Here is a 25,689-nt window from a genome sequence, read left to right as displayed (position 1 = left end):
GAGTCTGTTTATGTTTTCAGCTCTTGTTGACAGTAAAGAACATTAGTTACATGTTCGTAGTCTTCTCTATCTCTCCTCCCCTCCCTGCTCTTTTCTCTACACAAACATCCGCTACATCAATTGACCCTTCGTCACCCTAAGTCCCGCCCCCCTTGGTTACTGTTGCTACGCCAGTCAAGCTCTCGCATGTCAATTAAGCAAAAAGCCCCAAGAGGCCGTGTTTTATGGTGGTTTTACAACAGCTAAGGGGCGTTGTTAGGTAGGGCGCGCCAGGGGAGTGACTAAAACGCCCCTTAGCTGTTGTAAAACCCCAATAAACCACGGCCTCACGGGGCTTATTGCTTTTCTAAAACGGTTCCTACATATAACAGTTCTGTTTCATAAAAATAAACAAACATCAACAGAAAGTAATACTTTATTAATAACAAAAGCATTCTTACGCCCAAACAAGTAGTTCTCTGGTTGCTAGGCTACGGGTCCAGTGATATGGAACATCAAACGGCTTCAGCGTCATAGTTTATCATGGTTACACAACGGCTTGGAACGCGTCTCAGCCAATCAGAATCAAGGGACGTAACTACCCGTTTTAGAATATGCCGTTTCCAACTATACTGTATCAATGAGATATTCCAAAGGAAATAATTGGACATTTCTGGAATAATAATAGGACAATAATAAGACAATAGAATAATAGTTGTGAAATGTCAGAGGTTGACAGAAAGGACTACAATATGCATTTGAGAGATACATTCACTATATAATTTGTCGGCGGAGTAAAGGGTGGCTAAGCGGAAGCCGGAAGAGAAAACTTCAATGCGACCTTAAATCTGAAAAAATATGAACGGTAGTAAAAAATAATTTCTTGATCCTGATTGCTTTGTGCCATGACCATCACATATTATGTTTGTCAATCTAAAACATACATTTTACGGAGTTGGTTAACTTGCAAGTTAGCTAATATTAGCTACTGTAGCTGACCTTACACTCGTTTAACACGAAACAAAACCAAGCCGATCTCACATGCCAGCTCTTACAGAACTAACTCTCCTCTCGCACTCCTGCAGCTCTCAACATGGCCAGACTAATAGTGAACTTTCACCTCTTTTAATAATTTTAAACTCTTAGATTTCTTGACTTATGAAATTATGTTTTAAATTGACATTACTGACATCATGGTTGACATCATTACATCACTGAGGACAAATTCAATATCATCCCAACACATTTACACAAGCTGAGTAACAGATTGCTATAATATACCCAATAACATTTAATGAGACCGGCTCGGACCAGATGAGAGAAGCTACTGTATTCTTGGGATTACAAAGCAAGGGGAAGTAAAAGTGCTGAGGAGGAGGAGCGAAGGTTTTTTAGAGTGATTAAATGTGTCTGTGCAGGCAATCATGTCTTCTTTATGATGGTATATGATGCAAGAGTCCACTCTCTTGTTATGAGAATGGCGGTGTTCTGTGCCTGCCCCCCCCCTCACCAAGCACAGGGTCCCCCATAGAGCCTAGAGCCCCATCTTCCCATAGCACAGCAGTAGTAATATAATTAGGATCTCTTGGCTAATGAGCCCTCAACATTTTAATAGAATTTCTCCAGCAGATTAACCATTGATCAAATGTCACGCAGATTAAGCCCTAATCTATTCCAGTAACAGACACATTTGTCTGAGTCAAATACAGGTTTAAATAAAAAAAGGAAAAAAAAGAAAAGGAACGCTTGCTTCTATTAAATTTTCCAACGTGGGTTGAGACTGTAGATTCTGACCATCCAATTAAAGGGAGCGAGAAACCTTTTCACCAGCTCCGTCTCTCCATTAACTTGTTGTCATGTTCTAACGCTAGTGTCTTATATTGAACGCTAACTAATTTGACCGTACATTCTCTCCCTCGGGGCAGAGAAGCTGGGTTTAATGTGGGCTGTATTAAACCACAGGGCTACAGCAAAAGGAAAAACTAGCCAACCCTTGAAATAAAGCAAATTCTCACTCGACTGGAATAAAGAGAAATCTCTCAAGCTCTTTGTAGCCTGTGGGTTTGAGCTGAGAGAGACAAGATGCTTTGAAACTGAGGGAGCTGAATGCAGTCTCTTCTAAAGAAAAACTCAAGCTCCTTCCAATCTGACTGCATGTGATTGTTCAAAGATGGACGGTTTTAGGTGTTACTATTTTCATAACTGCCCTGTTATGCTGTGAAAAGGTAACATTACAAAGAACCATTTCGCCCTCATCGCAGTTACGGCAAATCGTTTTGGAAATTGACGGCCCCTCTAACTATACGCCTTTGAGAAACACGTCACTTTTAAGCTCTGTGCATTGTAAAAGCAAAATGGCCGCCACTTATGAACACCTAAAATTCGATGATGACGAGCACTATGAATGCACCTACAGTACCTGTATAAAGAAATGTTAAGAACCGTCTGTGGAACTAACAACAACAGATAGTTTGACTAACGACTGAAAATTCAGTGGGGAATCGCTTGGCCACAACATTTCTCTCTTCACTAACAAACAAAAACATAAACAAAACTTTGAAGGGGTTGGAGGGCTGACTGCAGAAGGTGGTTACGTTTGAGTTACCGTGGATACTGAGAGAGATGCAGACAAAGAGGATAGAGAGAGTGGAGAGAGGGAGAGAGGGAGGGGGGTTGAAGGGAGAGATGTGGTTATTTCACTCGTTATGCTGAGAGACAGGCTGGAAACAAAGGCTCTATTAAAGCTGCTCTCCGAGGACGAGCGGTCGGCTGCTACCGTCCTCCATCTTCCCTTCTTTCTGGGGCTTGTTATGCCTCTCTGGCCTGTGCCTATTCTCTCTCCTCCTCTGTACTCCTCTCTCACCCTCTGCCTTTCATCTCTCTCTCTCTCTCTCTCTCTCTCTCTCACTCTTTCTCTCTCTGTCTTTTCTGTCTATCTACTGTCTCCCCCTGTCCGTTCCTGCCTCTATCCATCTCTCTTTCATGTCAACTGTCGCCCCCCGGAGTGAAAGCAGACACAGTCCAGAGGTAGAAGCTGTCTCTCCGTTCGGCGTTGGCTTGACTGACAAGACAACCTCAGGGCTACGACATGGCTCCGCTGGATGACATCACAAACCACTCCTCCCACACACACACACACACACACACACACACACACACGCACGCACGCACGCACGCACGCACGCACGCACGCACACAAGACAACCTCAGGGCTAAGACATGGCTCCGCTGGATGACATCACAAACCACTCCTCCCACACACACACGCACACGCACACGCACACACACACACGCACACACACGCACACAAACACGCACACACACACGCACACAAGACAACCTCAGGGCTAAGACATGGCTCTGCTGGATGACATCACAAACCACTCCTCCCACACACGCACGCACGCACGCACACATGCACACACACATGCACACGCGCACACACACACGCACGCACGCACACCCAAACACGCGCACGCTCACGCGCACACACGCACACACGCACGCACACGCACACACACACCTCATGTACAATACACGATAATCTTGATCTGCTCTGGCGGCCTTAATCCTTGACAATGATAGATTAGGTTTTCAGTATTAGCATGGAGAACGGCTCTGATGCCCTAATGAACATGACCATGCTGTTGAGAATGACGCTGAGTCACTGTTGTATTTAGTGAGGTGTTGGAAAGAGGATTTAATCCATCAATCATTATTACCCTAAAGGGACACTAGATTTGGAATGAGATGGAAACGAGTGTTGAAACGGACGACTAAAGGGACATTTCGCGAATTCACTGCGGCTAACGTTAGCACATGTGCTACATTTTTATCATGCCGGAAAAGTCGGACACCTTCAGCGGCGGTCTTTACCGTGGTGTTTGCTACAGTGTGTGTCCAGCTATTCCTGTGAGGTCGTTTAGCCGTAGGCAGCAGGTTGAGTTCAGATAAACAACATTAATTGAGACGCTCCCATTAACGTGTGATGGAATGCATGCTTCAGCCCTGTGTAAATAATTAATACATCATCTTTGTGCTTAAACAACACGCATGCTCTCTCACACAGTGTGGTACTCGTGTGTGTTAAGAGAGAGCGAGAGGGGCATCATGGGAGCTATTAAATGAAGACACACAGCCACTTACAGACTCCCCCTGTATCACGCTTGAGAGCATGGGTTCCCAAACTCCATCAATGTGGGCCTCCCCTCTGAAAACAGTGACACACCCGCGCCCCCCCAACCCCCCAAATTTGTCAATTTTGCAAGGCAGCGTTAGCTAGCCCATAACGTTAGTTATGTTAAGTTAGCTCGGTGGCACCTGCTGCTAGTTAACGTTATGACGTTTTCGCACAATACATTCATGCCTGCGGGGGGAGGCTCTCTCTGCACTATCCACACATTTAGTATACATCTCTCCCATTATTTATTTCGATTTTCTGACCTTTAAAATCACATTACATTCATAAAAACCATTTTTTTTCTTCTAACCATCCCTCTGCGCCTCCCCTGAATTTCTTTGGGGCCCCCCAGGGGAGGCCCGCCTCACAGTTTGGGAATGCCTGTTCTTAACTATTGACCTGTAACAGAGCGGGGGAAATACAATAAAACTAATTGTGAGATTACTTTAGTTCACTATGCACTACAATAGAATATCAAGCAATGTATCTTTCAAATAAGAATTTAGTATTTAGAAATTAATAAGGGTTTCAGAGGACTGTTTAGGAGGAGGATTGGCTCAGGAATATTTTCAGCAATTCCTCCCTGCTTGTGTGTCAGAGTGTGGCAGAGAAGTGAGCAAACTTAAACTGCATCATTAACAGCAAACCCTAATCGTCTTCATCACACACTCAAAGAGATGTTCTTGAAAAGAAGCCCGAATATTTTAAGAGAGGATGAGATGAGAGAAGGAGAGGGAGGAAGACATCTGAACGATGCCAAATCCAATCAGAGCCTAACATTTTTAGATCTAAAATCTAAACACTATATCCACATCACAGAAATGACTGTTGCCATGGATGTGCCACTCTCCTCCTCTCCGCCTTCGTTGTCTTTTGGTAAACACGGAGAGAGCTGCCAGAGGCCACGCTGGTCTCACCTCTAGCTACGGAAAGCATAGTGGCTTGTCAACAAAGAGACGAGAATAACCAGTCAGCAGATTAATAGCGCTGGAATGGCTTCATGCCATGAAGGGCCTGGATAATGAGCAGAAAATAAACAAAATGTACCCCCACAATTCATAACACCCAGTTATATATATATATATAGAAATGGCAAGGGTAGAATAGATCTCCTTCCAGATAACATCCCCCCTCCCTCTCCTAGGTGTAATGCTGGAAAGATGGTACAACAGCACAGCTCATGGAAGTATCATGCCTTGACTATATAATGCAATCACACCTCATGGCATTGTCATTCAACATAATCAGTATGCAGGTCTCCAATGGCAGTACGTAAAACATCTTGTCGCTTTGTTCCTCGGCGAAGTGGGGTTGGCAGAAAGACAGCAGGCACTTAGGATGTTTCTCCACTTTTATGTTGTATCACTATACATTCAGCTGCTTGTTTATATGGGCCATGTATCGTTACAGTGCCCAATTAAGCATGGTAACATGCTGGGCATATCACATGGTCACGCCGGCACATCAAACACTTTATTTCCATTCCAGTTCTGTGCATCTCCATGGCAGATAGATATTCCGCATAATTCATGCTGTGTCTGAAATGTCCGCTGGCGTCTTGTCAGAGCAATAACAAAAAAATAACATCACTCGTAGGTGACGTCTGATACAGTAGACACTTGACACAATTCCATGTGGAAAAATGTCATATAGTTGACGTTGAAAGAGGTGCAAACTGATATTGTAATGGCCCATGAGGCAATGGCTAGTGTAGTTTTTTTTTTCCAATCAGGTGTAGGACTACGTTATTTTCGCATTGAAATGGCTATCGTGTGATTACAGTACATGATGTAAAGTCAACGTGAACTTGAGATTACGACACTTTCATCCGCTTGCTATCTGGGTCCCCATTGCTGGCAGAGACAGTAGACAAATGTCCTGAACTTAACTGGGATGGGCACAAGACCGGGGACGCAGCTACGCACAGACTTGTCCAAAATCCTTGCAGATGCTCATACTGTATAAGCAGCAAATTGAAAAATCTGCTTTGTTAGTGCGCCAATGCCACTGCACAGTTCCAGGTGGACTAGCCAACCCATTGAGGAGAAAAATGAATGCAGTTTCCCCCATTTTATAGTAGGATGGTATGATTTCCTTACACACACACACAGGGGTGATAATTAACTTTTTGGCTCACGGTGAGTCACCTGCCAAGGGGACTGTAGATGAAAAAATCTACCGGCCAAGTTTTTTTTTTTTTCAGATAGCCTTCCCAAATCTAGTCGCCAATTGGAAATGTGACCTGCATTTGGCCGGTGGCAGGTGTTAATTTTCATCCCTGCACACAGGCATGTCATCATGTACCCCGAGGGTCTGAATTCTGGCTGCCCAAGTGTGTGTGTGTGTGTCTGTCTGTGCATAAATCCTGTATCATGTGTGCACCCAAATGTGTGCGCATGCATGATGCATGTGTGTGTGTGGTGTGTGTCCTGGCTGTGTGTTTTAGGGCCCGTCTCAGGCCTGTGACAGGCAGACAAGCGGACGATCCGGACCGGTACTGGAGTCGGGGTGTCCCAGAGGGACATCTCTGAAAGCCCAGCGGGTCGGATCCGGGAGCGTCTCTGTGTGAAAGCTTTTCCATGTTCGTCCGCCAAGGCCCGCTCGTCCTCAACCTGCCTCACACTCCCCTGTGGGAAGAAGTGAACTGGCTTACCCGTTCCCTCGTCTGTCTAAACATTCCCTTTCTCTGTGTCTCAATCTCTCTCCCTTTCTAGGCACCTGCTTCTCTTATTGCCTCTCTCTATACCTCGCCCTCCTCCACACACACAATCACACACTTCTTCTCTTCTTGGTTGTCCATCGAATTCGATGATGACGTCCACTTCTGCCTTCAATCAGTAAATTTGATGTCTGAATAGTCCTATCCTGATTTCCTAGCTACTGTACAAGTTGTACTGTACCTTCGACATCTTCCAGTCCAGCTTTGGCATCCATCATAGCACAGAGATGGCATTAGTTAAAGTTAGAATTACCGCTGACTTCAAAGAGCTCTCTGTTCTCGTCCTCCTGGACCTGAGTTCAGCTTTTGTTACAGTAGACCATGCGATCCTCATCGAAAGACAAGTGGCCTCTCCGGTTCAGTCCTATATTGGTTTAGGACCTATCCAACCGGTCATTCATTATTTTGTTGCCCTCAGCGATCACAGCTCAGAAAAGATTTGTATGCCCTGTGGGGTGCCTCAAGGATCCATCCTAGGGCCCTTACTTTTCAGCCTAATGAGCGTAAACATGCTACCCCTTGGCAGTGTCATTAGGAGGCACAACAACAGCTACCATCCCAGATAGCAAGCGGATCTGGGCCATATACAGGCCAGATCTGGCCCTTATGGCTTAGTTCCGGCCCATATACAGTATGGCCCAGATCCGCTTGCTATCTAGGTTAGCTATGCAGATGACACCCAATTCTATATTTCTGTAACATCCCGTAATTACAGCTTGATTGACTGCCTTGTGTATTACGGATATAAATGTATGGATGTCACATCATTTCCTCCAGCCAAACCAAGACAAAACAGAAGTACTGATCATTGGAGAAAAAGCTGAGAGAAACTATCTGCACATTTAAAAACACTGGCTCTTGACACCAAATGCCAGGCTAAAAATCTAGGTGTCATACTTGACTTTCAAGAATATTACAGTACCAAGACATCCTTTTATCACTTTGACAAACATTGCCAAGGTGCAACCGTTTCTCTCTCAGGCTGACACTGAAAGACTAATGCATGCTTTCATCACAAGCAGGCTGGACTACTGCAATGCTCTACTGTCTGGCCTGCCAAAGAAAGCAATCTCTAAGCTACAAATGATACAGAATGCTGCAGCACGAGTCCTCACTAAGACTAGACAGAGGGCACACATCACACCAGTCTTACAATCACTACACTGGATACCTGTCAGTTTTAGAATAGTCTTCAAAATTATTTTATTACTCTATAAATCTCTCCACGCACCTGAATACATTTCAGACAAGCTTGTCAGGTACATGCCCAGCAGACCACTCAGATCCTCAGGTACTGAACTCCTAACAGTTCCAAAAGCCAGGACCAAGAAACACGGAGAGGCAGCTTTCAGCTTCTATGCCCCCAAACTCTGGAACACCTTGACAGAGAACTCAATAAGGGCTGAAAAGGGAACTTTTTAAGCAAGATCTTAAGACTTAGCTTTTCAGTCTGGCCTACAATCACTAGCAGCCTCCACCCTGCTAGTGAATCCTTTGTATACATTGGTGTATATCCTGTTATGCACTGTGTGTATATATAGATGCATATACAGATGCTTGTTGCCCAATGGCACGGTCTGATGACAATCTGTTGTTTACAGTATGTGGCTCTGCATGCTACTAACCCTTTTCTGCCTACCCTCTGTATTTTCTAACCAGGTCCAGTAGATGCCCCTCTGTCACCTGCAGACCACCCTGTGTCCGGTAGAAACTCCCCTGTTTGCTGTGGAAGTCCATTGCAGCCACTAGCCCTGTCTTCCTCCCTCCTCCCTAGTGTCTCTCCCTCTTATACTCTAAACAGGTCCTGTAGACTCCCCCTTGTCTCCTGCTGGTCACCCTGTATCTGGTAGAAATCCCCCTGACAGCTGCAAAGACCCAATGCAGCTACTAACCCTGCCCCCCTCTCTCCTCCCTAGTGTCTCCCCCTCTTGTGCTACACCCAGGTCCCGGAGAGCCCCCCCTTTTCCCGGCCAAGGTCGTCCTAATGGCCCCCCCATGGCTCCCGGAAGAGGGCCCCTGCCATCCTCGTGTCCAGCTCCATCCCACTCTGTCACCAGCTGTCCCTATCCAGGCACACCCCCCCCCGCACCCTCCCACCATTTTGTTAATGGTGCTCTTGGCTCTCTGCTTTTCATCCCCCCAGTATAGCTTAGCGGCTGTACCTAGTTTACTCTACATTCTTAATGAGCCTGTCTGCTAAGTGCTTATTGTGCTTTGTTATAAATGTATGATTCACTTAAATTCTATTATACACTACAGGGATAGCTAGTCACACATAATGGCCGACCATGTAGGCACCATCCCTCTGTATCTATTTATATACTCTACTGATAGTCATGTCTCTCCTATGAAGAACTCAGCCCATGTTTACTGCTCTGTGAATATTCTTAGCCAATAGACAAGCATTTTCCAGGAGCTTGCATGATCACCTCATTGAAAGAGATTGTATTTATAAGGTGCCTTTCAGGTCACTCAAGGTCACCGTATAGGATAAAAAATTAAAAAAACATTTATGAAAAGACTGTGTTCCTAAATACAATTTTCAAATGCATTTATGTAGGGCTGCTTTATGTAGGTCTTCAACTAAAGGAAATCTTGGTCAGCTTGTTTTCAGACCTACCTTTCTAAATTAGGGTGATCCTATTCGTTAGTAATTAACTAGTAGGCCTAGTTCGTTATTCAGCCTGAGCTGTTATTGTTGTTATAATAATAATAATAATAATAATAATAATAATAATTATTATTATCATCATTATTATTTTATTAGGCTAATAGTCGTTTGATGTAGGCCTGCTAGACCAGAGCTTCCACTCAACTCACATCCACTCGACCTCAAGTTGGTCTACCCTGGATCATATTCCATCATTCCATCATTCTGTCCATCCATCCAAATTATTTAAGTACATGCACTTTCCAGTGTCTGAATAAAAAATGAGAGTTTTGCTAGAGTTGGAGTGCGCTCCCTGTTTGAGGTGGCAATCCACATCTGAAGTCAGATCTTTTTCTCGTCTTGAAGTTCTGGGAATATCAATGTTTAATATTATCTTAAGTTTTTAGTCTTTAGATGTGAGGGTCTGAGACTTTTAAAAATCTTTCAGAAGTCTTCTCGTGTATGTTTGAACATTGCACTCTAAATTATATCGTGCTACCGCTGTGCAGAATGCAATGTCTTTGGAGATTGCGTTTTGACTATTATAATGCATAAAATAATAACATACTGTAGAAGAGAAGAAGAATAGACTAAAATAGCAGAACAGAATCGAATTGAATAGCCTAAGAAAATTAAATTATTTTCTATTTTTATTATGTGAAGCTTATAAAAATGCCTAGATGCAGCATTTGCAGAGAACAAATAAAAAGGAAATTCAAAGGATATTTCCGAAAATCTCTTTCATCCTGCACCATCAGTCCGACAACAACTGGAATTATTTTTCTGAATCTGTCCCCAACATTACCATCCTTTATATGCCCGAATTGTGTCCATCTCATCATCAACACGTCTATAAGCTTCACAAACCCTGCCATCTCCCGAAATCTTCAGAGACAAGCATGGAGCTGAAAAACCTGTTTTAATCACGTCTTTATTGTTGCAATGCAACCTCCTGCCAGGTGAGGGCGACACCACTAATAACAAACGCAGAAGAAGACAGACCATTTTTCACAAGGCAGTTTTCCCGAGGTCGAATAAGCTATATTAAACATGTTTAAACATGTTTAGCAATTCCGTGCATTCTAACCCCACATCCACTTATGGTGAAACCCTCCAGAATCAGTGAGTATCTTTGAAATTTCTCTGTGACACTTTGTTGAGAAGTGTCACTTGTTAGAAGAGCAGGAGAGCCTTTTTAAGACAGCTATGGAGGGACAAGGGACTGTAGATACAGAGAGCGATAGCTCATCCAACGGCCGTACCTACAGTACAGTACAGTCCCGAAAGGGGCTTTCCTACAACATTCCCCAGCCAACACAACTGGTGCTGGGTGATCATAGCCTCAACACTTCGGCAGTTGGTCTTTGGGAGTATTTCAGAAGGAGCTGGGTGATCATAGCCTCAACACTTCGGCAGTTGGTCTTTGGGAGTATTTCAGAAGGAGCTGGGTGATCATAGCCTCAACACTTCGGCAGTTGGTCTTTGGGAGTATTTCAGAAGGAGCTGGGTGATCATAGCCTCAACACTTCGGCAGTTGGTCTTTGGGAGTATTTCAGAAGGAGCTGGGTGATCATAGCCTCAACACTTCGGCAGTTGGTCTTTGGGAGTATTTCAGAAGGAGCTGGGTGATCATAGCCTCAACACTTCGGCAGTTGGTCTTTGGGAGTATTTCAGAAGGAGCTGGGTGATCATAGCCTCAACACTTCGGCAGTTGGTCTTTGGGAGTATTTCAGAAGGAGGCACGCGATGGCGTAATTCCCAGGACGGGCTGAAGGCTGCGCATGCAGAGGAGCTCCAGGGACTCGATGCGGCGGCTGTAAATTACCCAAGCATCCCAGCTGTGAGGGAGGGCGGTGATGCAGATGGCTTGGTAGACACAGACCTTTGTGCAGTGATGTAGTTTCTTGTTTTGAAAGATCCGACGCCGGCGGCTCCCAAAGGCAGCAGATGCTTGTTTAATTCAGTTCTGCGCCTCATTGTCAATGCAGCAACAGTCAAGGAAAGTGGTGGATGGGATGCCGGGACTCTATTGGCAGGCTACTTACGTTTCGGTGGTGTTGACAGATAGCCCGATCCCGCTGCACGCTCTCACTGCTAACAAGGACAGACTGGAGGTCTTGTGGAGCGTGTGCCCGCACTGGGACCTGGTCATCACCGTTGACGACACAGTGGTGACACTGTGAATCTGGGTGTGACCTTGGACGACGAACTGTCGTTCTCCGCACATATCACATCTGTCACGCACTCCTGTAGATTTCTTGCTCTACAACATCAGGAGGATTCACCCTTTCCTCACTGACGAAACGGCGCAGGTGCTCATCCAGGCCCTGGTCATCTCCCACCTGGACTACTGCAACTCCCTCCTTGCTTGGGCCTTGGCGTCAGCCATTAAACTTGTCCCCAAAGCTGCTCCTCGCCTTCCGGAAGGTCGGGGGCTGGCTTGGGTTGTGAATGGGAGGAGGAAGTTCAGAGCCCATCGTCTATTTATCCATTCCCTTTCTCTGTGTTTATATCTCTCCCTCCTCACTGTTCTTTCTTGGCATTTGCTTCTATTATTCCCTCTCTCTATACCCCACCCCTCTCCCCATACACCCTAACATGCATTGTGTGCATCACAATCACACACACACACACACACAGCAGTTGATTAGTCTCCCTCTGTCTCTATGAACTGCTCCAGCGGCCTGCTCCCTGTCATGGTAAGAACAGACTCACAAAGGATCTATCTATCTATCTATCTATCTATCTATCTCTCTCTCTCTCTCTCTCTCTCTCTCTCTCTCTCTCTCTCTCTCTCTCTCTATCTATCTATCTATCTATCTATCTATCTATCTATCTATCTATCTATCTATCTATCTATCTATCTATCTATCTATCTATCTATCTATCTACCCACCATCTGACTGACTGACTGACTGCCTGCCTGCCTGACTGACTGACTGACTGACTGACTGCCTGCCTGCCAGGCAGGGGAGATCAAGTGATTCAGAGGCCAGGGGCTGGAGGGTCTGACCCCCCAGAGACGGCCCTGGTACCAGACTGGGTACAGGCAAGGACAAGGCTGTCAGAGAGCTGCCATGGTGACTGGAGATGGAGAGTGGGTTTCCACGGCTGTTTAGAGGAGAGAGAGAAAGAGAGAGAGACAGGGGAGAGAGAGAGTGAGAGAGAGAGATGAGGAGGAGAGACACAGCAGCTGCAGATGGGGTGACAAATGTCTTGTCACCTGAGGCAACAACAGACGCCGGGAGGTGTGTGTGTGTGTGTGTGCATTCTTATGCAGCAAGTGTGTGTGTGTGTGTGTGCATTCTTATGCACCAAGTGTATGTGTGTGTGTGTCCCTGCATTTCTCCTCCCTAGTTTGTGTGAGACCACAAATGGTTGAATTCTAATCAACCTTGATGACTAACAGGGCGGGGGCCTGTAAATAGGCCGAGCCCTGAGCCACACAGCACGACAGCGTTCCCTTCCTCTCTGATGAGACCGGGGAGCTCTAATCACTGTTTGTTTGCAGCTCATGGAGTTTTAAATAGTTTGGTTAGAAAACAGCCCTCACAACCTCAGAACAGAATGTTCTAGAAATTCACCAGAAATCTAGTAAAACAACAACAAAAAATAAAATAAAATGCTTGAGTGGTTCAACCATATCACAAGTGCATCACATGTTCAACAGGACCGCATTACCATATCACAACTGAATCACATGTTCAACAGGACCGCATTACCATATCACAACTGCATCACATGTTCAACAGGACCGCATTACCATATCACAACTGAATCACATGTTCAACAGGACCGCATTACCATATCACAACTGCATCACATGTTCAACAGGACTGCATTACCATATCACAACTGAATCACATGTTCAACAGGACCACATTACCACATCACAAGCGCATCACATGTTCATCACCGCTCTACTGCGCTGCTCAGCCCGCTCAGGGAGTAAGAGAAGATATCTTGCTTATTACTGCTCTACAAAAAAAGCCTGTAAGCCATCCTCCTCGCCATCAGCCAACGGCACCTTGAGAAAAGTAATTTGCTTTAAGACAGGCAGTAAAAAGGACTCCTCGTAAAGGCCCTTTATGTGCAATCAATACCTGCACCAACGAGAGGTCTGCTCTGTGTCTGTCTGCCTAAGGAACCAATGATAAACAGGCTTAAGTGTCGCGTCTTGTCTTTTCTATTAGCTGGGGTCTGTTGCTTGGTCCGGGCAGCTGTAGTCTCCCACAGATGAACGCAGAGCTGGTGATATGAGACACAGATCAGCGATAAGGAACACTGTGCTTCAACATTAAGTCTCTTCGAACATTTCCTGCAGCAGTTAACCACATTGAATACAGTTTATAGGTCTAAACATTATTGTACCCACTCCCTCACCTCGAGGACATCTACACCAGATGCAAGACCGAGGCCGACAGGGTCCCAAGCCATCCGGCTTCTGAATGACTCTATCTGACGTGATGTCGTGTACCAACCTGCTTCACGACCTCCACCATCATCTCTGTCTCCAAGAAAACAACCGGCCTAAGTGACTACAGGCCCGTCGCCGTGACCTCCAGTAATGAAGGTCTTTAAGCGTCTTGTTCTACTGCACCTCAAATCCATCACAGACCCACTCTGCAGTTCGCCTAGAGAACAAACAGGTCTGTGGACGACGCAGTAAACATGGACCTTCATCTGGAACACGCAGGCACCGACGCCAGGATCCTGTTTGTGGACTTTAGCTCTGCCTTCAACACCATCCTCCCCCTCACACTGGAGTACGAGCTCTCCCAGCTGCGCGTGCCTGATCCTACCTGCAGGTGGATCACCGACTTCCTGTCCGACAGGAAGCAGCACGTGAAGCTGGGTAAAAACATCTCGGACTCCGGGTCCATCAGCCCCGGCGCCCCCCAGGGCTGAGTTCTCTCCCCCCTACTCTTCTCCCTGAACACCAACAGCTGCACCTCCAGCCACCAGTCTGTCTGTCAAACTCCTGAAGTTTGCGGACGACGCCACCCTCATCAGACTCATCTCTGAGAGAGACGAGTCAGCCTTCAGGTGGGAGATTGACGTTATTAACGTTTAGAAATGTTGTAATAATGATTTGTAAAGGATGAACAGATCATGAACAGATGGTTTATAAATGGTTTATTAGCAGATTTATAGCATTTATAGCAGATAGCGTTACAGTGAATACTTATGGAATCAATTATTTTCTGTTTTTTATTTGTAATTAATTTAGGAAAATATGGTGATTTCTTTTTTCACTTTTACATAATAGACTGCTTTGTGTTTATCAGTGACCAAAAAAACTAAATTAAATCTGAAGAATACATATTTAATTGTGTTACAACATATTCATGATTCAATTTAGGTTTTATGTGAAAAAGAGGGGCGAATGCTTTTTAAAGGCACTATTTTATCTTTTCTTCTGCCTGTAGGTAACGCTGGTGCTGTAAACTCATTAGTATGATGAGAGTAATGCCCAAACCCAGCTGCTGCAGTTCAATCCAACGGGTCATTGGAACTGGAACAAGCTTATCACTCACAATGTTGCAGGTAGACTTACACAGGCAAATACAAACACACACACACACACACAATTCACAGACACACACACTCTACATTCACAAACATTAACACACACACACACACACACACACAAACACACACACACACACACACACACACACACAGAGATAATGCAAGCTGTCCCTTTGTGAATACCCTCGCTGGGAATGACAGAAAACGTCTCAGTAATATTTTGTATCCTCTGCTATTTCTCTGTCTCTGAACATTTCACAAACAGTGACGATCGTTTCACAAAACAATTATGCACAGCTACAGCTAGTCTTTCTAAAGCAAGCATCCAGACATGACTCCATTATAAAGGCACCAACAATAGTTGGTTGGTCTATAAGATTTCCATTTTATCAAACTGCACCTCTTCACTTTCACCAAGCTGTCATTGAGATCGACTGCATGTTTCCTCAACATATTTCTCAACATACCTCACTCCCATCCCACTCTTCACACTTTACATTCTTGTATTCGGATCAATCTATTACAAAATTGAGAGACTTTCAACTGTCAACTTCAAGCGCATAATTTACCGTCTTAAAAACGAGCGAGCTTGAATGATTTATTGAAACGTTGAGTCCCTCAACGTTCCCCCCCCCAGGTGTTCAGTCCTACCTGTCTCACACTTCTTCCCGGTGAAGCCTTGCTGGCAGACACAGGTGTTGGGGGATGTGCAGGTTCCACCGTTCTGGCATAGGCCGTCACATACGGCTACAGGAACGTCGCAGAACAGAGAACGGCCATTACTCACTTAGATTAACGTCCATTCACGTTTCTATTAGACCGACAGAAGCATATGTATTTGCATACTGAACACGGGCTAATTTGGTAATGTGATTCATTACCCTCCTTTTACTTTTTCCTTAATCATTAATTCACTTCACCATGGTTAATTTATGAATTCATCCTTCACAGATTGTTAATTTAGCTAGCCCCCCAAAAATAGTGAGGTCTCCAAAGTGATGCGATACTATAGGAGCTAAGATAATATCCACAGCGATTAAAATCCCTTCCTCTGATTGGACGGAATGGAGAGGCAGTAGGATGTGAAAAGGGGTACAAGGGATATGAGAGAGAAGCTAACGCTACCGGCTTTGTTTACCTCAGACTTGGTCTGGTCAGTCACTCACCTTTGCAGATGGTGCCGTTGCCCATGTAGCCCGGCCTGCAGGAGCAGCTGTGGCCCCCCACCATGTTGAAACAGAGAGCATTCTGGTCACAGCTGTGTAGGCCGCTCTCACATTCGTCATGTTCTGGGAGAAAAAACATAAGACACAACATCTGAGCGCCACAACCCAACTTCACCTCAACACCCCTCTTCTTTCCTCAGAGGGCAGCCTGCTCAGTGGGAAGTGTGTGTGTGTGGTGGGGGGGGGGTATCTGTTCAACTGAGAAGACAGGAAGAGGACACACCCGTTTCCTGTTAGGACACACCCGTTTCCTGTCCCAGCCACCCCGGCTGCAGCCCCATCTCTGTGTTGCTGACTGCGTCGCTGACAGAACAGGCTCTACAGGACATGTCCTTGGTGTGCGTCTCTACAGGTCATGTCCTTGGTGTGCGTCTCTACAGGACATGTCCTTGGTGTGCGTCTCTACAGGACATGTCCTTGGTGTGCGTCTCTACAGGACATGTCCTGGGTGTGCGTCTCTACAGCACATGTCCTGGGTGTGCGTCTCTACAGGACATGTCCTTGGTGTGCGTCTCTACAGGACATGTCCTTGGTGTGTCCATGAATGCAAGGAGCTCTCCATCCTTGAGACATCGCTGGAATAACATCTCAGCAGAGCTTTCGTGCATATTGCTGGCTGATAAGTACTTCCTTACTGTTTCTAAATGGTAAATGGACTGCACTTATATAGCGCTTTTCCACCTTAGCGGCACTCAAAGCGCTTTACAATGGCCTCTCATTCACCCATTCACACACACATTCACACACCAATGGCGGTAGCTGCCATGCAAGGTGCTAACCTGCTCATTGGGAGCAATTTGGGGTTAGGTGTCTTGCTCAAGGACACTTCGACATGTGGACAGTCGGAGCTGGGATTCGAACCGCTGAACCTTCGATCATTGAACGACCCGCTCTACCAACTGAGCTACAGCCGCCCCAGTTATGTAGACAGTTATTTAGACAGTGTGGCTGTGGAACCATCTGGAACGAGCTTCTTAAGACTGAAGAGACTTGATCTGAGATGTAAAGTCAAGTTTAGGTTCCTACTGTAGGAAGAAAGAAGAAATCAACCACCCGGAACCTTACGGACTACGGAAGCTAATCACTAGGCCTATATTATTTGTGGAAACAACAGTACTACAATAGTGTATTGGCTGTGTGGTGAGGATTGAAATAATAATGAAAAGCGATTACATGGAGAATAAATCTGTCAACACAAAAACTCTTCCCTCCACAAATGAAAGCACAATTTTCAAGCTTATCTCTTGGAAACACGTTGTTCTGCTTCTAGGCCAGTGTTAGTGGATTTCTGGGCCGCTCTACATCCTGGCATGCGACTAAAATATCTTATGCATTCCTCCCAGCTCTTCTCACACACTTATTCACTCCTAAACTAGCTCTCAAGCCTCTCAAGAGCCTTTCTACACAGTGACAATAAGAGTATAAATATGCCCTTGTTAGGGCTTATGATCATTTACCCGTAGCACTTGGTAGGTACAGCAAACGGGCAACACGCACGCACACACACACACACACACACACACACACACACACACACACACACACACACACACACACACACTCGCATAATTAATCTATTGAGTAAGACCTCAAGCTAAACATCTTAGTATTCAGAGTGTAGGATGTGAATCAGAATGCATGGCATGGGACACCAAGAGAGAGAAGAGAAAGAGAGAGAAAAAGAGAGAGTAGGAGAGAGAGAGAGAGAGAGAGAGAGAGAGAGAGAGAGAGGTGTTCCGCATACAGAGATTATGTGTATTTGTGTCTTCATCAACACTCTGTATGCGTATGTGGGCTGTGTGTGTGTGTGTGTTTTGTGTTCCCTCGGTTGACTCCTCCCCTTTCTCTCCATTCATCACCAGGTCCAGTTGTTCCCGCCATCAGGTCACAAGCATCCGTTCGTCCAATCAGAGGGCTGTCTGCGTCCTATACAGTATAAGTCCCTTTGTTCGCGTGTTGTGTCAGATGATATTTCGCTCGTTGAGCTTGCTTTGATGTTCTTCAGATCTGTAGTCCACTTCAGTCGTCATCTCTTTGTTATGTAGTTTCAGTTTCGTTATTTCTTTGTTAATGTTTGTCCCGTTCGTTAATGTTTAGTGTTCCGTGTTGTTGTTGTTGTTTGTGTGTTAAATGTATGTTTCTTCACCAGGGGTAGGTGGTTAGGTTAAACACCCGGGGTCTATATCTCACCCCTAGGTTTAACCCAGGTTATTTCCACCAGGTTAGAGGGCGGTTGTCACGTTGTTACATTTGGTGTGCGTCTCTACGCATGGTTAATTGGTGGTGGGTTTTATTTTTATTGTCTCCCTTATTCCTGTATTGTCTCTCTTATTCCTGGTATTGTCTCTCTTATTCCTGGTATTGTCTCCCTTATTCCTGGTATTGTCTCTCTTATTCCTGGTATTGTCTCTCTTATTCCTGTATTGTCTCTCTTATTCCTGGTATTGTCTCTCTTATTCCTGTATTGTCTCTCTTATTCCTGGTATTGTCTCTCTTATTCCTGGTATTGTCTCCCTTATTCCTGTATTGTCTCTCTTATTCCTGGTATTGTCTCTCTTATTCCTGGTATTGTCTCTCTTATTCCTGTATTGTCTCTCTTATTCCTGTATTGTCTCTCTTATTCCTGGTATTGTCTCTCTTATTCCTGTATTGTCTCTCTTATTCCTGGTATTGTCTCTCTTATTCCTGGTATTGTCTCCCTTATTCCTGGTATTGTCTCTCTTATTCCTGGTATTGTCTCTCTTATTCCTGGTATTGTCTCCCTTATTCCTGGTATTGTCTCTCTTATTCCTGGTATTGTCTCCCTTATTCCTGTATTGTCTCTCTTATTCCTGGTATTGTCTCTCTTATTCCTGGTATTGTCTCTCTTATTCCTGGTATTGTCTCTCTTATTCCTGGTATTGTCTCTCTTATTCCTGTATTGTCTCTCTTATTCCTGGTATTGTCTCTCTTATTCCTGGTATTGTCTCTCTTATTCCTGGTATTGTCTCTCTTATTCCTGGTATTGTCTCCCTTATTCCTGGTATTGTCTCTCTTATTCCTGGTATTGTCTCTCTTATTCCTGTATTGTCTCTCTTATTCCTGTATTGTCTCCCTTATTCCTGGTATTGTCTCTCTTATTCCTGGTATTGTCTCCCTTATTCCTGGTATTGTCTCTCTTATTCCTGGTATTGTCTCCCTTATTCCTGGTATTGTCTCTCTTATTCCTGGTATTGTCTCTCTTATTCCTGTATTGTCTCCCTTATTCCTGGTATTGTCTCTCTTATTCCTGGTATTGTCTCCCTTATTCCTGTATTGTCTCTCTTATTCCTGGTATTGTCTCTCTTATTCCTGGTATTGTCTCCCTTATTCCTGGTATTGTCTCCCTTATTCCTGGTATTGTCTCTCTTATTCCTGTATTGTCTCCCTTATTCCTGGTATTGTCTCTCTTATTCCTGGTATTGTCTCTCTTATTCCTGGTATTGTCTCTCTTATTCCTGGTATTGTCTCTCTTATTCCTGGTATTGTCTCCCTTATTCCTGGTATTGTCTCTCTTATTCCTGTATTGTCTCCCTTATTCCTGGTATTGTCTCTCTTATTCCTGGTATTGTCTCCCTTATTCCTGGTATTGTCTCTCTTATTCCTGGTATTGTCTCCCTTATTCCTGGTATTGTCTCTCTTATTCCTGTATTGTCTCCCTTATTCCTGGTATTGTCTCTCTTATTCCTGGTATTGTCTCCCTTATTCCTGGTATTGTCTCTCTTATTCCTGGTATTGTCTCCCTTATTCCTGGTATTGTCTCTCTTATTCCTGTATTGTCTCCCTTATTCCTGGTATTGTCTCTCTTATTCCTGGTATTGTCTCCCTTATTCCTGGTATTGTCTCTCTTATTCCTGGTATTGTCTCCCTTATTCCTGGTATTGTCTCCCTTATTCCTGTATTGTCTCCCTTATTCCTGTATTGTCTCCCTTATTCCTGTATTGTCTCTCTTATTCCTGTATTGTCTCCCTTATTCCTGGTATTGTCTCTCTTATTCCTGGTATTGTCTCCCTTATTCCTGGTATTGTCTCTCTTATTCCTGGTATTGTCTCCCTTATTCCTGGTATTGTCTCTCTTATTCCTGGTATTGTCTCTCTTATTCCTGTATTGTCTCCCTTATTCCTGGTATTGTCTCTCTTATTCCTGGTATTGTCTCTCTTATTCCTGGTATTGTCTCTCTTATTCCTGGTATTGTCTCCCTTATTCCTGGTATTGTCTCCCTTATTCCTGGTATTGTCTCTCTTATTCCTGGTATTGTCTCCCTTATTCCTGGTATTGTCTCTCTTATTCCTGGTATTGTCTCTCTTATTCCTGGTATTGTCTCTCTTATTCCTGTATTGTCTCCCTTATTCCTGGTATTGTCTCCCTTATTCCTGGTATTGTCTCCCTTATTCCTGGTATTGTCTCCCTTATTCCTGGTATTGTCTCCCTTATTCCTGGTATTGTCTCCCTTATTCCTGGTATTGTCTCTCTTATTCCTGGTATTGTCTCTCTTATTCCTGTATTGTCTCTCTTATTCCTGGTATTGTCTCCCTTATTCCTGGTATTGTCTCCCTTATTCCTGGTATTGTCTCTCTTATTCCTGGTATTGTCTCCCTTATTCCTGGTATTGTCTCCCTTATTCCTGTATTGTCTCCCTTATTCCTGGTATTGTCTCTCTTATTCCTGGTATTGTCTCCCTTATTCCTGGTATTGTCTCTCTTATTCCTGTATTGTCTCCCTTATTCCTGGTATTGTCTCCCTTATTCCTGTATTGTCTCCCTTATTCCTGGTATTGTCTCTCTTATTCCTGGTATTGTCTCCCTTATTCCTGGTATTGTCTCCCTTATTCCTGGTATTGTCTCCCTTATTCCTGTATTGTCTCCCTTATTCCTGTATTGTCTCCCTTATTCCTGGTATTGTCTCTCTTATTCCTGGTATTGTCTCCCTTATTCCTGGTATTGTCTCCCTTATTCCTGGTATTGTCTCTCTTATTCCTGGTATTGTCTCTCTTATTCCTGGTATTGTCTCCCTTATTCCTGTATTGTCTCTCTTATTCCTGGTATTGTCTCTCTTATTCCTGGTATTGTCTCCCTTATTCCTGGTATTGTCTCTCTTATTCCTGGTATTGTCTCTCTTATTCCTGGTATTGTCTCTCTTATTCCTGTATTGTCTCCCTTATTCCTGGTATTGTCTCCCTTATTCCTGGTATTGTCTCCCTTATTCCTGGTATTGTCTCCCTTATTCCTGGTATTGTCTCCCTTATTCCTGGTATTGTCTCCCTTATTCCTGGTATTGTCTCCCTTATTCCTGTATTGTCTCCCTTATTCCTGGTATTGTCTCTCTTATTCCTGGTATTGTCTCCCTTATTCCTGGTATTGTCTCCCTTATTCCTGGTATTGTCTCCCTTATTCCTGGTATTGTCTCCCTTATTCCTGGTATTGTCTCCCTTATTCCTGGTATTGTCTCCCTTATTCCTGGTATTGTCTCCCTTATTCCTGTATTGTCTCCCTTATTCCTGGTATTGTCTCTCTTATTCCTGGTATTGTCTCCCTTATTCCTGGTATTGTCTCTCTTATTCCTGGTATTGTCTCTCTTATTCCTGGTATTGTCTCTCTTATTCCTGTATTGTCTCCCTTATTCCTGGTATTGTCTCCCTTATTCCTGTATTGTCTCCCTTATTCCTGGTATTGTCTCTCTTATTCCTGGTATTGTCTCCCTTATTCCTGGTATTGTCTCTCTTATTCCTGGTATTGTCTCTCTTATTCCTGGTATTGTCTCTCTTATTCCTGGTATTGTCTCCCTTATTCCTGGTATTGTCTCCCTTATTCCTGGTATTGTCTCCCTTATTCCTGGTATTGTCTCTCTTATTCCTGGTATTGTCTCTCTTATTCCTGGTATTGTCTCTCTTATTCCTGTATTGTCTCCCTTATTCCTGTATTGTCTCTCTTATTCCTGATATTGTCTCTCTTATTCCTGGTATTGTCTCTCTTATTCCTGGTATTGTCTCTCTTATTCCTGGTATTGTCTCTCTTATTCCTGTATTGTCTCCCTTATTCCTGGTATTGTCTCCCTTATTCCTGGTATTGTCTCTCTTATTCCTGTATTGTCTCTCTTATTCCTGGTATTGTCTCTCTTATTCCTGGTATTGTCTCCCTTATTCCTGTATTGTCTCTCTTATTCCTGGTATTGTCTCTCTTATTCCTGGTATTGTCTCTCTTATTCCTGTATTGTCTCTCTTATTCCTGTATTGTCTCTCTTATTCCTGGTATTGTCTCTCTTATTCCTGTATTGTCTCTCTTATTCCTGGTATTGTCTCTCTTATTCCTGGTATTGTCTCCCTTATTCCTGGTATTGTCTCTCTTATTCCTGGTATTGTCTCTCTTATTCCTGGTATTGTCTCCCTTATTCCTGGTATTGTCTCTCTTATTCCTGGTATTGTCTCCCTTATTCCTGTATTGTCTCTCTTATTCCTGGTATTGTCTCTCTTATTCCTGGTATTGTCTCTCTTATTCCTGGTATTGTCTCTCTTATTCCTGGTATTGTCTCTCTTATTCCTGTATTGTCTCTCTTATTCCTGGTATTGTCTCTCTTATTCCTGGTATTGTCTCTCTTATTCCTGGTATTGTCTCTCTTATTCCTGGTATTGTCTCCCTTATTCCTGGTATTGTCTCTCTTATTCCTGGTATTGTCTCTCTTATTCCTGTATTGTCTCTCTTATTCCTGTATTGTCTCCCTTATTCCTGGTATTGTCTCTCTTATTCCTGGTATTGTCTCCCTTATTCCTGGTATTGTCTCTCTTATTCCTGGTATTGTCTCCCTTATTCCTGGTATTGTCTCTCTTATTCCTGGTATTGTCTCTCTTATTCCTGTATTGTCTCCCTTATTCCTGGTATTGTCTCTCTTATTCCTGGTATTGTCTCCCTTATTCCTGTATTGTCTCTCTTATTCCTGGTATTGTCTCTCTTATTCCTGGTATTGTCTCCCTTATTCCTGGTATTGTCTCCCTTATTCCTGGTATTGTCTCTCTTATTCCTGTATTGTCTCCCTTATTCCTGGTATTGTCTCTCTTATTCCTGGTATTGTCTCTCTTATTCCTGGTATTGTCTCTCTTATTCCTGGTATTGTCTCTCTTATTCCTGGTATTGTCTCCCTTATTCCTGGTATTGTCTCTCTTATTCCTGTATTGTCTCCCTTATTCCTGGTATTGTCTCTCTTATTCCTGGTATTGTCTCCCTTATTCCTGGTATTGTCTCTCTTATTCCTGGTATTGTCTCCCTTATTCCTGGTATTGTCTCTCTTATTCCTGTATTGTCTCCCTTATTCCTGGTATTGTCTCTCTTATTCCTGGTATTGTCTCCCTTATTCCTGGTATTGTCTCTCTTATTCCTGGTATTGTCTCCCTTATTCCTGGTATTGTCTCTCTTATTCCTGTATTGTCTCCCTTATTCCTGGTATTGTCTCTCTTATTCCTGGTATTGTCTCCCTTATTCCTGGTATTGTCTCTCTTATTCCTGGTATTGTCTCCCTTATTCCTGGTATTGTCTCCCTTATTCCTGTATTGTCTCCCTTATTCCTGTATTGTCTCCCTTATTCCTGTATTGTCTCTCTTATTCCTGTATTGTCTCCCTTATTCCTGGTATTGTCTCTCTTATTCCTGGTATTGTCTCCCTTATTCCTGGTATTGTCTCTCTTATTCCTGGTATTGTCTCCCTTATTCCTGGTATTGTCTCTCTTATTCCTGGTATTGTCTCTCTTATTCCTGTATTGTCTCCCTTATTCCTGGTATTGTCTCTCTTATTCCTGGTATTGTCTCTCTTATTCCTGGTATTGTCTCTCTTATTCCTGGTATTGTCTCCCTTATTCCTGGTATTGTCTCCCTTATTCCTGGTATTGTCTCTCTTATTCCTGGTATTGTCTCCCTTATTCCTGGTATTGTCTCTCTTATTCCTGGTATTGTCTCTCTTATTCCTGGTATTGTCTCTCTTATTCCTGTATTGTCTCCCTTATTCCTGGTATTGTCTCCCTTATTCCTGGTATTGTCTCCCTTATTCCTGGTATTGTCTCCCTTATTCCTGGTATTGTCTCCCTTATTCCTGGTATTGTCTCCCTTATTCCTGGTATTGTCTCTCTTATTCCTGGTATTGTCTCTCTTATTCCTGTATTGTCTCTCTTATTCCTGGTATTGTCTCCCTTATTCCTGGTATTGTCTCCCTTATTCCTGGTATTGTCTCTCTTATTCCTGGTATTGTCTCCCTTATTCCTGGTATTGTCTCCCTTATTCCTGTATTGTCTCCCTTATTCCTGGTATTGTCTCTCTTATTCCTGGTATTGTCTCCCTTATTCCTGGTATTGTCTCTCTTATTCCTGTATTGTCTCCCTTATTCCTGGTATTGTCTCCCTTATTCCTGTATTGTCTCCCTTATTCCTGGTATTGTCTCTCTTATTCCTGGTATTGTCTCCCTTATTCCTGGTATTGTCTCCCTTATTCCTGGTATTGTCTCCCTTATTCCTGTATTGTCTCCCTTATTCCTGTATTGTCTCCCTTATTCCTGGTATTGTCTCTCTTATTCCTGGTATTGTCTCCCTTATTCCTGGTATTGTCTCCCTTATTCCTGGTATTGTCTCTCTTATTCCTGGTATTGTCTCTCTTATTCCTGGTATTGTCTCCCTTATTCCTGTATTGTCTCTCTTATTCCTGGTATTGTCTCTCTTATTCCTGGTATTGTCTCCCTTATTCCTGGTATTGTCTCTCTTATTCCTGGTATTGTCTCTCTTATTCCTGGTATTGTCTCTCTTATTCCTGTATTGTCTCCCTTATTCCTGGTATTGTCTCCCTTATTCCTGGTATTGTCTCCCTTATTCCTGGTATTGTCTCCCTTATTCCTGGTATTGTCTCCCTTATTCCTGGTATTGTCTCCCTTATTCCTGGTATTGTCTCCCTTATTCCTGTATTGTCTCCCTTATTCCTGGTATTGTCTCTCTTATTCCTGGTATTGTCTCCCTTATTCCTGGTATTGTCTCCCTTATTCCTGGTATTGTCTCCCTTATTCCTGGTATTGTCTCCCTTATTCCTGGTATTGTCTCCCTTATTCCTGGTATTGTCTCCCTTATTCCTGGTATTGTCTCCCTTATTCCTGTATTGTCTCCCTTATTCCTGGTATTGTCTCTCTTATTCCTGGTATTGTCTCCCTTATTCCTGGTATTGTCTCTCTTATTCCTGGTATTGTCTCTCTTATTCCTGGTATTGTCTCTCTTATTCCTGTATTGTCTCCCTTATTCCTGGTATTGTCTCCCTTATTCCTGTATTGTCTCCCTTATTCCTGGTATTGTCTCTCTTATTCCTGGTATTGTCTCCCTTATTCCTGGTATTGTCTCTCTTATTCCTGGTATTGTCTCTCTTATT

At 43.8% G+C, this 25,689-nt stretch overlaps 1 protein-coding gene across 1 annotated transcript in view; it reads right to left on the bottom strand.

The window, feature by feature from the left end:
• Nucleotides 1–25,689, bottom strand: part of nell2a (neural EGFL like 2a) — a gene marked incomplete at its 5' end in the record, with an annotated part of 95,289 nt that overhangs the window by 13,786 nt on the left and 55,814 nt on the right. Inside the window, 2 exons of the mRNA XM_084451195.1 lie at nucleotides 15,712–15,807; nucleotides 16,227–16,349. Of these exons, the coding sequence (XP_084307321.1) occupies nucleotides 15,712–15,807; nucleotides 16,227–16,349 (219 nt within the window). The remainder of the gene's footprint in view (nucleotides 1–15,711; nucleotides 15,808–16,226; nucleotides 16,350–25,689) is intronic.

Source organism: Borostomias antarcticus, assembly GCF_949987555.1.
Source record: "Borostomias antarcticus genome assembly, chromosome: 16".
Lineage (NCBI taxonomy): Eukaryota > Metazoa > Chordata > Actinopteri > Stomiiformes > Stomiidae > Borostomias > Borostomias antarcticus.
Note: the sequence above shows the minus strand (reverse complement) of the source record. Positions and strands in the feature narration are given on the sequence as shown.